The following is a 13,756-nucleotide window of genomic DNA, read 5'->3' on the forward strand; positions in this document are numbered from 1 at the left end:
CCCGACCCCACAAGACATCTTTATTCTTTAAAATGAGAGATTTTTGCTAAGTATGGTGTACCCCTGACCTCCCAGTCACCCAGGAGGCTGAGACAGGATCATCAGGTTAAAGCCGGCTTGGGATTAAATAGTGAAATGGTCTTGAAACACCAAGGGCTATGGATGTAGCTGAGTGAAGTATCTGCCTAGCATATACAAAGCCGTAGGTTGGAACCTTGGTGCCACCCTCCTCCATGCCAGCCATGCACAAAGATTTTCAGACATTAAGGAAAAAGGAAGAGTGTGTTTTAGTATTTAGTGGACACACTAGAGTGGATGGATACACACTAGCACACTACAGGAGAATCTAAGATTACAATGTATCAGTAACGTAAAATGTAACAGCTTACTTCCATTATGTTTCAAAATTAAGTTGGTCAGTTGAAAATTGCATTGATTTTGTCATGGGAGAGGCTCAGGACCAAAGGTCTCAGCTCCATCATATTCAAGCTGTATGTAAGATGTGTACTCCCATGGGCTGCTGACTGGGGAAAAGAGAACAGCTAGAGGTGGCCCATGCCTGTAGAGGCTGAGGCAGGAGGATTGCTATGAGTTCAAGGTTAGCCTAAGCTACAGTAAGACCCTGTTGTTAAAAAAAAAAAAACAAAAACAACCAAACAAACAAACAAAAACCTCCCTACCCAAATTCCAAGAAACCTTAAGAAACCTCAAACTTCAGAAGCAGATTATTCAATGGACCCTCAAGTCTTAGGAAGCTAAACTCATTTCATGAAAGAGAAAAATGGAACCTCAAAAATACAGTAACTTCTAGCTTCTTTGAAAATGCCTGTCAGGGGATTGGAGAGATGGCTCAGTGGTTAAGAGCTCTGGCTCTTCAGAGGACCTGGATTCAATTCCCAGCACCCACACAGTGGCTCACAATGGTCTGTAACTCCAGTTCAAAGGTGTCCAATACAATCACATAGACATGCATACAGGGAATACAGCAACACATCTAAAATAAAATTAAATAAATTATTTTAAAAGAAGAAAACTTTAAAAATGCATATTGGTCAGTAATATGTGACCTTGAAGAAAATTTCCATTGAAAGGTATTTATATGCACATTGTGGAAAGTCCGATACTGATTTCAAAAATACTTATCTTGGTTTACTTATTAATTTAATAAGCCTTTACCTCTTGATGTTCATCTCAGTAAAATGTGGTTTATGTAAATGTTTCAGGAAAGAATTGGCAAGGACAATCTTGACTGTGGGAGGTAAGTGTTAAGAGTTTTAAATGCTTAGAATATCGGACACTGGGAGATATATGAGAATTACATTATGTTCCATCTGAAGATAGGAAATTAAGATTTTGTTTTTGCTTCTGAGAGACTCTGGCCTGCTGAAAATCATAATAGTTAACAGACACTTACTGGCCAGTTTTGTCACATTTTAATATCGTACTACCTGTGCTTCAGTTAAAATCCTTGCAAGTAAAAGCCATCAGAGTGGCAGATAAAGCTTTCTATGTCCACATTCCCACTTCCTGTCTTTGACTCAGAGTTCTTTTCATTCTCAAACATAATTTTTATCTGCATAATAATTACATGACTGTTTTATAGATTTAGAACCATGTGACCACTGCCTTGTCGGTCTATCTGATTACATCCCTCTTTTTGCCTTTACAATTATTTGAGTTTTAGGTTATGGATGTAGCTCAGCTTGCCTAACACACACAGAGCTCTGGGTTTGAGCCCTAGCCCCCCATAAAACAGCTGTGGTGACATATGTCTAAACTCCCAGCACTGGGGAGGTGGTGGGAGAAGATTCAGGAGTTCATGGTTACCCTTGGCTGTGTAGTGAATATGAGTCCATGCTGAGCTACAATAGGACAAAAAAAAAAAAAAAAAGAATTATTTAACATTTGAGCAGGTAGTGTAACTGCAGTAAAAATACTGTAACTTTAATGAGATTTTTTTTTTGTTGTAGAACTATTTTAAGGCTATTTGATCTGAGTTGATATTTTAATATGCTTTAAATATAAAACCTAAAACTATATGTAAACACACATATGTTTTTTTCACATTACTAGGGAGTGAGCTCAGCACCTTGTACATACTAGGCAAATATTGTACCATTGACCAATATTCCCAACACTCAGAAATAGCCTATTCTTATTTCCCCCTAGCAATCCTTCAGTATACTTTGGATGGTCATAATGACTCTAAATGCATCTTGTTGCATTTCCCCGAGTGCCTTAGCACTGGACCAAATGGTGACTTTAAAATGTCTTATTTTCTGTCACTTTGTGCCCGGAACTGACCATGTCTGCTATGTTTTGAATCTCTAGATTATAGCCAGCAGGTTGCTCTAGCTGAGGCGTTGTGTAGACTGACCACTGGCACACTGAGGAATGAACTTGCTCTTCAGTGGTTTGATGATGCTGTCCTGGCTGAAGCTTTCCAAGAAATTAAGAACCGGGAATTTGAGACGGTGAGAATTCTGGTCCTAAGAGACTCTGCTCAGTCAGTATGTGGTGAGGGTCCTCTCAGAACTTTCCTGGAGTTTAGGTTTAGGGAAAGACTTAATTTTCTTAAGGTTGAAAACAATTTCATTATGTGTGTATATATGTGAAGGAATGTGTGTGTTGAACAGTCGCAAGTGCTGTTGGAAGCCAGAAGACGGATCTGGAGTTCAGGCAGTTGTGAGTTGCCTGACAGAGGACCTGGGGACCACTGTAGGATGATCTGCAAAAGCAGTACATGTTCTTAACTGCTGAGCCATTTCCCCAGCCCCTCACTGCTTAAAGTATGATTGGATTGCAAACCTTAACTTTCTGTTCCCCCATGTCAGAGAAACAGTTTGAAGGTGGCATAAACAAAATATCTGGGCACCACGTGAGAAGACACTTATAGAGCTTCCTTAGAGGGAACTGGTTAAGGAGACACTGGGAATTTGATGGGTCCATCCAGGCAATGGAAACATTTGGGAGCAGGTAGAGACTTTGAATGGCCCTTGAAGAGTAGGGATCCAATTGGAGAAGGAAGAGCAGAGAATTGGAGCCTTGAAGAGAGAAGCTATAACCATGGTAGGTGGCTGGCATTGGCATTTGTGTTCTCGTGGTGAGGACCAAAGCATGGTTCGGCTGTGTGCCATCCAACAGCTGCAGTTCGGAAGCACAGAGATTTGTGGTGGTTTTGTGTGTGTGTGTGTGTGTGTGTGTGTGTGTGTTGTGAAGTCTTAGCTTACTATGATTGTTCCTAAGGGGCACAAAGAAGGCTTTCAGCTTTATTGTGTACCTGCCTTCTCCTACAGTTGCTAATGTATTTTCTTTATTCCTTTCAAAATATCTTTAAATCAGGGTTAGAGTCTCAGGAAAGGGTACAATTCATCTTAAAGGTTCATTTAAATGAGGCCTTCTAATCAACATCTCTGTGTAGTCAGGATTATTAATGATTCACATTGTACTACATTTGAGTCTCTATATTGTGTATCTTAGATTCTAAGGCTGCCATATGCACAGAAGAGGTGTAGCCAGGATGACGTATGTTCTAAATGAAAAGATCATGGCTCCAGGCTCTTTTGGCCAACTTGAGTTTGAGTTTTACCTCAAATTAGAGTCCCACTTGCCTGATTTAGGTGATGTTTGCATAAATTTAGACAAGGTCATGGACGAGGGAAGTCTTAGCATTTCAACTACAAAGTAGGAATAAGTTCCACTTTAAAATGAGGAATTTCTTAGGGTTACTATTGCTGTGATGAAATACCATGACCCAAAGTAACTTGGGCAGGAAAGGAAGGGTTTATTTGGCTTACATATCCTGAATTCACAGCCCATTGAGGGGAGCCAAGGCAGGACCTCAAACTAGGCAGGAACCTGGAGGCAGAAGCTAATGCAGAGACCATGGAGGGGTGCTGCTTACTGACTTGCTCCTCAAGGTTTACTCAGCCTACCTTCTTCTAGCACCTAGTACCACTAGTCCAGGGGTGGCACCACCCACACTGGGCTGGGTCCTCCCACATCAATCATTTGTTAAGAAAATGCCCTACAGGCTTGCCTGCAAACATATCTGGGTGATATGTGGGAAGATAAATACAGGGTGTCTTTAGAAGAACCTGAGCCAGTAGACAAACTGAAATTTTGATGGGTCTTATGGAGGCAATTTCTTAATGGAGGGCCCCTTGTCTAAGACGACTTCAGATGACTTTAGCTTATGTCAACTTGACATAAACTAGCTAGCACAAGCAGAATTTATGGAGAGAAATCGAGAATGCCTGGGATGATGTGGGTGATCAGATGCTCCCTTATCTGCTTCTACAGATAATAAAAATAGAATAATTATCTTGTTTCCAAAGTCATCTGTCCAACTGCCTCCCAGTCCATCATTTTCTCTGTAGAATTGATTTTAGAGGAAAGCCTTATGCTGCTCATGTCTATTTAGGGCCAAATATAGATTTGAAGTGTGAGAAACATTTGACTACAACAGCCAGTCCTTGGAAACAAGAATGAAGATAAATCTGGACCCAAGTCTCTTTGTCCTTAAAAAGTCAGGGCAGTATATTCAGTGCCTCAGTGACTGTTGCTTAGGAGAATTCTAGAGGTAGGTCTTGCTCTTGGAGTATATGGCATAGATGCCCTACAAAGGAGAGGCATGGGAAGTATGTCCACATGAATCCACCCAAAGTTAATAGGTTGTATAGCCGAGCTAGGCAGGTGTTAGGGAAATACATGCTAGATTGGTTAGTCAAATACTGGACCCTAACTATTAGGGAGATCTATTTTTCTTGCTCTTTTGCCCAAATGAATCTATCACATATTTGACTTGTGAGCCCTGAGTGCTTCTCAGCTGAGAAGGCGATGCTGAGGGAATGAGACGGCACACCTTCAGCCTTCTCCCGGGGCACAGAGCATTGTTAACATAAAGCAGTGAATCCTTGTGAAGACTTAGGGTTCTTAGGAAGGCAATCAAGATAGAGTGCTTTGAAATTTAAGACCTGTGTCACTTATTTTAGGACTGTCGGCAGTTTCTCAATTTCCTGAATAACAGACTCGGTGACAGGAGAAGGTAACATGTGTCTTTGGGATTATCTTATTGACTAGCTATAATGTGATATTGACTGATATTTTAAAAGAATATCTAGGATCTTTTTAATTCTAAGAGAATATAGGATCAAGATTTTACTGATAGAACTAGACAGACTAGAAATTTAGGGAGAGCCTGGTGTAATGGCTCACACTTGTAATCTTAGTACTCAAGAGGCTGACATGGGTGTGTGTTATTTTTTTTTCAAATTTATTTATTTTATGTGCATGAGTGTTCTACCTCTGTATGTATAGCAGATGTGTGTCCGGAGGGTGTCAGATCTGGAACTGGAGTTCTAAACAGTTGTGAGCCACAATGTGGGTGTTGGGAACTGAACCCAGGTCCTCTGCAAGAGCAGCAAGTGCTCTCAACCATTGATCCATCTCTCTAATCCTAAGAGTTCCTGGATTTCTTGAAGAATCATTTTGAAAAGACTAAAGGTGCCCAAGGATAGGCATATCACAGACAGGGAAGTCTTTGATGAGACAGTCTTTGCTAAATTCACTCTGTTCTTTAGGATTTGAACCAAGTAATTTTTCTGAAATGAGTACTAACCAACTTGACTTATAAACTGCCTGCTGGAGAGTTGAAATCTACCCACAGTGGATCTCTGTTTGCAGAGCTGTAGCCCTCTCATAGCCTGTGTATAGGGAACTTTCCAGCATGCCATGGTTGTGGAAACTCATTATAAGACATTTGCAGCTCATTTTGATTTTTAATTGTGAGGTGTTTTGCAGGGTCTACTCATTCCCGTGCTTAGCTGCTTTTGCTGATGCTCAGGAGGTAGGTCTCTACAGCACAAGGCCCATTGGCACAGTGACCTTTCTGAACCGTGTGCCACTGCAGCTCAAACACGGTGGTGGCAACCTCTGGGCTTCCATTCTACCTTATACACTGGAGTCTGAGGCTAACTAGTTTCTTTTCCCATCTCCTGTGGTTTCTAGAAGGAAGTACAAGGGCTACAACAAGTAGCATCACAACTTCCAGGTGAAGTACACGAATTTACCTAGAACCATGACTCACTTGAGATTTCTTGAATGTCTTCAATCATTTCATTGTCGTGGGTTCAGAGACCCCTTCACGGCTTCTGGGGCTGAGCTTTTAACTTACAATACATACGCCCAAAGTTCCTTCTGTCCACAGCTGAATTTGATGGCTAGATGCTTCCCTGTCATGTCCTCCTCCTCCTCTGCCTGCCTGAGGATTTCATTACTTGCTTGCCAGGGCTTCCAGCTCTCAGCTGCTTAAATCTCAGCTCTTATACTTGAGCCATTCACTGGCTTTTAGTGTCAGTGTTGAGGGGAAAACCTCTGTGCAGCTCTGTAGCTGCTGACGGAAAGGAAAAATGTCCAAAGAACCCCAATCACTAGAAAAGTGGGTTATAGCACAGTAGGTCTGGTGTTTGAGCCACTGTTGAGGGAATAAAGGCATTATGCATAAGGTTGAGCACCCTGATGCCCAAAGTCTAAAATGCTCCAAAGTCCCTGACCTACTGAGTGCTCCATGGTATCAAACTTGAAAAGTTACATGCATGAAGATTTAATCATTAGCAATAATCTTTTTTTTTAGCAGCTAGGAGTGGCAGTACCCCCACTTGTAATTCCAGGCCTGGGGAGGAGGAGACAGGAGGCTCTCTGGACTCACTGGCCAGCCAGATAGAACTTAGAGAAATCTGGGCCAGAATCCTGTCTGAAAAATAGAAAGGTGGAGGGCACTCGAGGCTCAACACCCATGGTTGCCATCTGGCTTCTGCACACATGCATACCGGCACACATGCACATCCACACACACACCCCCAAACACATATGCACACAAAAGGAGAAATCCAATGCCCCATGACAATGGCTTATAGGATAAAGGAACTTGTGCCAAGCCCAATGACCCGAGTTCAGTCCCCAAGTCATGCATGGTAGGAGCAAACTGGCTCCTGCAAGTTGTCCTCTGACCTCCACATATATGCCATGACATGCACTCATGCACGTGAAAGCACACACTATGATGTGAAACAAACTTAAAACATCCCACACCTGTCTTCATGCAAGACACGGGTAAAGTACGAGTATACTTGGGCTATTGGATAAAACTCCCTTCAGGAGGTGAGAGTCGGTTTGTTTGCGATCTGAATGAGTCCACTCCCCAAGGTGACTTATATACATGCAGCCATTCAAAAGCAGAATCACTCTGGTCTAAGTATTTCAGATGAGTGGTGCTCAGCCTGGACTCCCTGACATTTGTCTGGAAAGCCTCTGGGGTGGATTAAAGGCATTGTTAGTGGAGCCTCTGGACAGATGCATGTGGGGAGTTGGGCAGAGAAGGCATTTACTCTTTCTAGAACACTACATTGTTTGAATCCTCAGTTTTCCCTCTAAGTATGTATTATGTAATGATAAAAACAAAAAGAATTTGATCTCCAGTATTAGCTGTTTTCTAACTGACGGTAAGCTGGACACCAAAGTCCCATGTGTTTCCTCATGGTATCTCTTTTGCTAGAAGTTTCCATCTCTATTCAGTGTGGTTTACTACTCTTTTAGCACAAAACAGGTTCCCCCTCCCCCCATGATTTTCACCAAGAAAAAAATAGTGTGGGTAGAGTCATGTGACACATTTAAGTATCTATTAAATATGCTGATGATGATGGGATCTTCCCAGGAATGGAGCGTGAGACCAAGACCCGCTTTCTGATTTGCACAGGATTCTGTAATAAGAGCTGCCGGTAGTTCTGTTTCAGGATGTTAGCCATTTAAATTGCACCCTTTGACATGAGATTCCTTATAACTTCTGCTGAAATTCTCCCACAGATGAGAAAGCCAGCTGACGAAAAATTAGAGGAATTTTGGATTGATTTCAACCTAGGAAGCCAAAGCGTGACTTTTTACATAGATAATAGAGAGGTAACTAAAATTCACTCATCCCAGCAGCCCTAAGCATTTAGGAATTCTTTGTATAAATACTATTGCCCATTCGTGACTTCCACCCTGTCTCTTTTCAAGAGTGCTCTGTGGGAGCCCGTACAACTTGTGAAGGAGGCAGTGGCCAAGTTCAGCATAATGGGTAAGACAGTGATATAAACACCTTCCCTCGGGGCTTCCGGTGTTGCTTCTGTTGATGTTACAGTATTCAGTTAATTCTAGAGCAGATTTTGATCATGTTCTTATTTGGCATCCTCTTTTCTAATTTTTTTCTTTATTTAAAGATTTATTATTTTTATTGATACATTCATGTCTGTCTATGTCCAGGAATACATGCGTGTATATGGGTGCCCACAGAGGCCAAAAAAGAGTATCAGATCTCCTGGAGCTGGAGTTATAGGTGTTTGTGATGTGGGTGCTGGGAACCGAACTGGGGTCCTTTGGAAGAATAGAATGAGCTCTTGACCTTTGAGCTATCTTTCAAGAATCAAAAGAGAGGCTTCCCTGACTGGGAACTGAACCCAGTCTGAGGTGGTCAGAATGCCAAATCCTAACCCCTAGACCACCAGGGGGCGGGACTTGAAATTTTCTACTAGCTAAATTAAGTCATGATTAGTTTCAATTTGCAATTGAACTGACTCTGAAAGATATTAACACATAATTGATATAAAAATGGTTGTGCTGTGTATTTTTTTTATGTTGTATCTTCTTGTGTTCTGTGTTAAATCTTTACAGTCTGATGTGGGTGCTGTACTAACAGGCATTGGTAGTTTGGGTTAGCCAATGGTTTCAAGTGGGCTGCCATCTTGACCACCCAGGTGGAGTTGGTCAACCAATTGGTTGACTGACAACCAGTTGGCCCCTCTTTTTCCTCTTTCTTTTGCCTTTGGTAGGTACTTGGCTCTCAGGTTTACCTGCTTCTTCATGACCTTTCTGTTCTCTCTAGCTTCTACCTAGTTTGTGCTTGTCATGGTTTTTTTTCCTGGAGACTGAATTTTAATTTTGGTCTAAGTTATTTTCAGTTTTAAAAATTGACTGTTCATTTGCCGGTAGCATATTGAAAATGAAAATACCTGTTGTATAACAAAAATTCTCTCACAAAAACATGGAGTAGTATGACATTTATTTCCTTACCAGTAAAACAAGATCCTTCAAATAATCGGCCTCTAAGTCACACGTTTCTGTAAATGTGAATAAAAATTCTGAAGTCATTTCTATTTAGTATGACCTTATCTTCTCATTGCAGAAAATTCTGAACAGTTGACAAGAGCTTTCATTACACTGATATAACACATTTTTTTTTTTTGTCAGAAAATGATAGGATGAAGATGTTGGTTGTTTACCTGAAAGAGTCGATTATTATCAGTAAGAAAGAAGCCAAGACAATAGAAATCCACTTTGATAGGCAACTCGGCATATCAGAAGCTTCTGTTCGAGCTTTGGGAGAAGAAAAACAGGTGGCAGCTCTCTCTGTTTCTCTATCTCTGTCTCTCTCTGTCTCTCTCTGTCTCTCTCTGTCTCTCTGTCTCTCTGTCTCTCTGTCTCTGTCTCTCTCTCTCTCTCTCTCTCTCTCTCTCTCTGTGTGTGTGTGTGTGTGTGTGTGTGTGTGTGTGTGTGTGTTTGGTATTTTTGAGAAAGGGTTTCTCGCCGGGTGGTGGTGGCACACGCCTTTAATCCCAGTACTCAGGAGGCAGAGGCAGGCGGATCTCTGTGAGTTCAAGGCCAGCCTGGTCTACAGAGTGAGTTCCAGGAAAGGCGCAAAGCTACACAGAGAAACCCTGCCTCGAAAAAACCAAAAAAAAGAGAGAGAAGAGAGAGAGAGAGAGAGAGAGAGAGAGAGAGAGAGAGAGAGAGAGAGAGAGAGAGAGAGAGAGAGAGAAAGGGTTTCTCTATGTTGCCCTGGCTGTCCTGGAACTCACCCTGTAGACCACTCATGGAGATCCACTTGCCTCTCTGCCTCCCAAGTGCTGGGATTAAAGGCCTGTGCTAACATGCCTAGCTTCATTCCCTTTGATTATTTAAAAATGTGTTTTCACACCTCTTCAGCCTCCATGTTGGGCTTTGATGTATCCCTTGGTCAAGCAGAAGACCTAAGAGCTCCAAGTTCTAATCCCAACTCTCCCTTGTGCGCCATGGTCTTAAACATGTAGGACACAGAAGTTCTTCCTGCCTTGAATGCATTGTTGCATCTCGTGTGGACGGTGGCATGCAGCTTGTCTGGGGTATCATCACATCCTTCCTGAACTCCTGAGGAGAGCTGCCAGGCTTCTTGACCCTTCCTCCTGGCCCTGGGGGGTTCAGCGGAGGTTTTCCCACTCTGTACTGGTCTTTTCTGATAGAAATGCCCTGCACCTGCCCTGGGATTCTGCAGTCCCCCTCCTGACCCACTTTTTCCTGCATACACATAAGGGTGTTTTTTTTTTTTTCATCACAGAAGTCAGGGAGACAGCGACATTGGTAACAAAAGGACATACAGTAACAGACAAAAGGGACGAATGGAGAGGTCAGGGAGGGAAGAGACAAGATGAGGGAGAGTCTTGGCTGGCTTCCTTTTGTTTTGAGCTATATATTAGAACATCTTAGAGTGATAAAGTGCTCCTTGAGACAGTTCCCAAGGTCCCGCACAAGATGGGGCGGGGGTGTGTGTGTGAGGTGAGGGTCCCCAAGGTCCTGTATAAGGGGCGGGGTGAGGTAAGGGTCCCCAGGTCCTGCACAAGGTGGGTGGGGGGGGGTGAGGTGAGGGTTCCCAAGGTCCTGTACAAGTGGGGGGGGGTGAGGGTTCCCAAGGTCCTGTACAAGGGGGGGCGGTGAGGTGAGGTTCCCCAGGTCCTGCACAAGGGGTGGGGCTGAGAGACAAGGAGTGCTAACCACTTAGGGAAAAGCCTCCTCTATAATGTTCCACGACAAATTGGCCCCGTATGCTGTTTGCCTTTACTTGGGAGGACCATGGAAATCGCGCACATCTCCACATTTCCCAGTGTGGATAAGATGGTTTTGTGTAGAGAACTGGAGTCTGCATGGGACAGAGCCACAGTTCCCGAGTAGGAAGCCCCTGTGAGGAAAGGGGGAACGGGAAGATCAGATGATTGGGTGTGCTCACTGCAGACTCACGCTGAGAGAGAGAGCCACATCCCTGAGGGAAGCATGGATTAAAAGTCACCCCAGAGTTTAGGACAGCATGAACCCAGAACAGAGGGAGGTCTCACAGCCGCCCCCGCCCCATGCAGAGGCCTTGAAGTCCCGCCTACAGGCCCAGCCTTAGCTCCTAAAGGTCAAACTCTCAGAACTACTGTACTGGGGAGACAGTTTCTAACCTGCAAAATTTGAAGAGTGCATTCAAGCCATGAGAGATGACTGATGTGTAAGTCCATGAGAGTGTGACTAAGAATAAAGCAAAATGAGAGCCAGAGATGGTCCTGGAAGGCGGTGGTTGAGGGAAGGGGTGGGTATAGGGGATTGTAAGCCAGAAAGAGCAACGCGTAAAAGAAGATGGCTCCCTAATTTATTCACGTGCTGGGGGCTCAGCTTTAAAACTTGTGTGTGTATGTTTTTTTAAGGTTACTGCTTTGAAAAGTTATGTGGCCTTGGCTTTCATTTCAGACTCCTGTTTTGATAAAAGTCTCCCCTGGCCTTGAAAAAGAAGATGGTGATATTCCTAGTAGCCACAAAAGAGAAACAGGTATGCTGGGAGGTGGCAGAATTTTGATTTGAAATTCCCTGTGGAAGCATGAGGGTACCTTGGAAGAGGTCCACACACCCTGAGCATGACCATAGCATCCTATGAAGAGACGATCATAGCCTTGAAGCTTCTACTCCATCTGCTAATGTCCTCTTTGGGGACACATCTGGACATGACCAAGAAGAACAGATGCTGGGGTGGAGGCAGGTGGGACTCTGCCTGGCCCTCCCTGCTGGCACAAAGCCTCTTCTCTTGAATTTCAATTTCAAGCTTTGGATTTGAGATTTGAGGCATAAGTTCACTACCAGATCTCACCACAAGGTGGCGATATACCAGAGCCATGCTTGCCTGGAGAGTAAGGATCGAGTGCCAGCTTGGCCCATGGAGGTTATTGTTTAAATGTTCTTTTTCTTACTGAATATAGAGCATACAGAAGAATCTACAATCCTGCCAGAGCCCGTGGATGCTGAAGACCGTTGCCTAATAACCCGCAGCTTTAATGTTCAGTCAGAGCCTGCTGTGAGTAAAGGGAGCTGGGAAAAGAAGGCTGGGAATCTGTGGCCCGCAGGATCGACAAGCACTTCCTCTCTTGAATGCTAGCCCGTTTTCTTTTCAACAGCTGTCTGCCATTAATTTATCTGTCTCCCTCTTCAGATTGCATTCATCCCTGAGCTTATGTATTTAGTATTATATTTGTTTGTTAATCATGGCTCTCCCATGAAATGCCTGCCTTGTACCCTTATTTAGGATCTGGAGAAAAAATGCCTGCAACTTAATGTAGGGAAGGAGCCTCATGCTGAGGACCAGAGGTGGTTTCCCTCTCTAGCTGGGGGCATATGGATGTGCTGACTCATACTGCTGTGCTTGGGGCTTGGTATCCACCAATCAAGGTGTCCTAGTTAGGGTTTCTACTGCTGTGATGAAACACCATGACCAAAGCAAATTGGGGAGGAAAGGGTTGATTTGACTTACACTTCCACATCAGTGCTCATCATTGAAGGAAGTCAGAGCAGGAACTCACACAGGACAGGAACCCAGAAGTAGGAGCTGATACAAAGGCCATGGAGGGATGCTCCATATCTGTTTGCTCATCGTGGCTTGCTCAGTCTGCTTTCTTATAGAATCTAGGACTACCAGCACAGGATGGCACCACCCTCAATGGGCTGGACACTTCCTTATCAATCACTAATTAAGAAAATACCCTACAGGCTTGCCTATAGCCTGATCTTATGGAGACATTTCCCCCATCAGGTTCCCCCCTCTCAGATGATTCTAGCTTGTGTCAAGTTGACGTAAAACTAGCCAGCACAGGAGGTGACATCTAGCTCTTAGGTCTAGCCTTCTTAGAATTTAAAAATAGGCACAAAGTTATAGATCGGCTGGGGCAAGAAGGACTGGTATGCTGTTTCATAGCAGGCTGACTGTGTAATAATGATGCCAGAAGAAAGAATTTGGGGTAGTTTCACTATAAAGAAATGATAAATGTTTGAGGACATATATATGCTTAACTTGACTTGTCAAGTTTTTACAATGCAGACAATGGAACAAAATCTTACATAATACATCACACATGTGCAGTTTTATGTGTGAGTTTAAAAATTAATATTACAGAGCACCCTCTTGGCTTATTTAAGCATTTATTCCTCATTTCCTTATGTGAACACACGCCACGGAGGTGTGTGACCGATAATGTCAGGATTTTCATGTTTAACAGCTAGAGATTAGTCTTCCAGGTAAACTGTCACCTCTTCATGTTACTGCTCTGGTGTCTTGGGAAGTTGAACCCTCGCCCCTAGTTCTGAAACTCCTGGAGACATCCTTGCAGTGCTTCCTCTGGACCCGTAACGCACCATGGTCATCTTTGATAGGGGCAAGTCCTTGTTTGTGATTTGGAAGTGATAGTTGTGGAACAACAGAGTCGTTGGGAACCAAGTTGTGTTCAGCTGTTCTTCAGAGGTGGAGCAGGTCCCAAAGGCTGAAGACTGAGGCTTCCCTGATACCATAGTGACTTTTTTTTTTTCTTGTAGCAAACACATACAGAAGACCATTCGCCTGAAAAACCAAAATCACCTAACCCCAAACAAGGTACAGAGAGTCTTCTCC

At 43.4% G+C, this 13,756-nt stretch overlaps 1 protein-coding gene across 1 annotated transcript in view; it reads left to right on the forward strand.

The window, feature by feature from the left end:
- The window catches only part of Sycp2l (synaptonemal complex protein 2 like), a 61,209-nt gene that overhangs the window by 15,399 nt on the left and 32,054 nt on the right, over positions 1 to 13,756 (forward strand). Inside the window, exons 9-18 of the mRNA XM_076573626.1 lie at positions 1,224 to 1,258; positions 2,332 to 2,474; positions 4,995 to 5,047; positions 5,803 to 5,848; positions 7,864 to 7,956; positions 8,056 to 8,116; positions 9,286 to 9,446; positions 11,575 to 11,653; positions 12,078 to 12,199; positions 13,681 to 13,738. Coding sequence (XP_076429741.1) covers positions 1,224 to 1,258; positions 2,332 to 2,474; positions 4,995 to 5,047; positions 5,803 to 5,848; positions 7,864 to 7,956; positions 8,056 to 8,116; positions 9,286 to 9,446; positions 11,575 to 11,653; positions 12,078 to 12,199; positions 13,681 to 13,738 — 851 coding nt within the window. The remainder of the gene's footprint in view (positions 1 to 1,223; positions 1,259 to 2,331; positions 2,475 to 4,994; positions 5,048 to 5,802; positions 5,849 to 7,863; positions 7,957 to 8,055; positions 8,117 to 9,285; positions 9,447 to 11,574; positions 11,654 to 12,077; positions 12,200 to 13,680; positions 13,739 to 13,756) is intronic.

This window comes from Peromyscus maniculatus, chromosome 5 (assembly GCF_049852395.1).
Source record: "Peromyscus maniculatus bairdii isolate BWxNUB_F1_BW_parent chromosome 5, HU_Pman_BW_mat_3.1, whole genome shotgun sequence".
Lineage (NCBI taxonomy): Eukaryota > Metazoa > Chordata > Mammalia > Rodentia > Cricetidae > Peromyscus > Peromyscus maniculatus.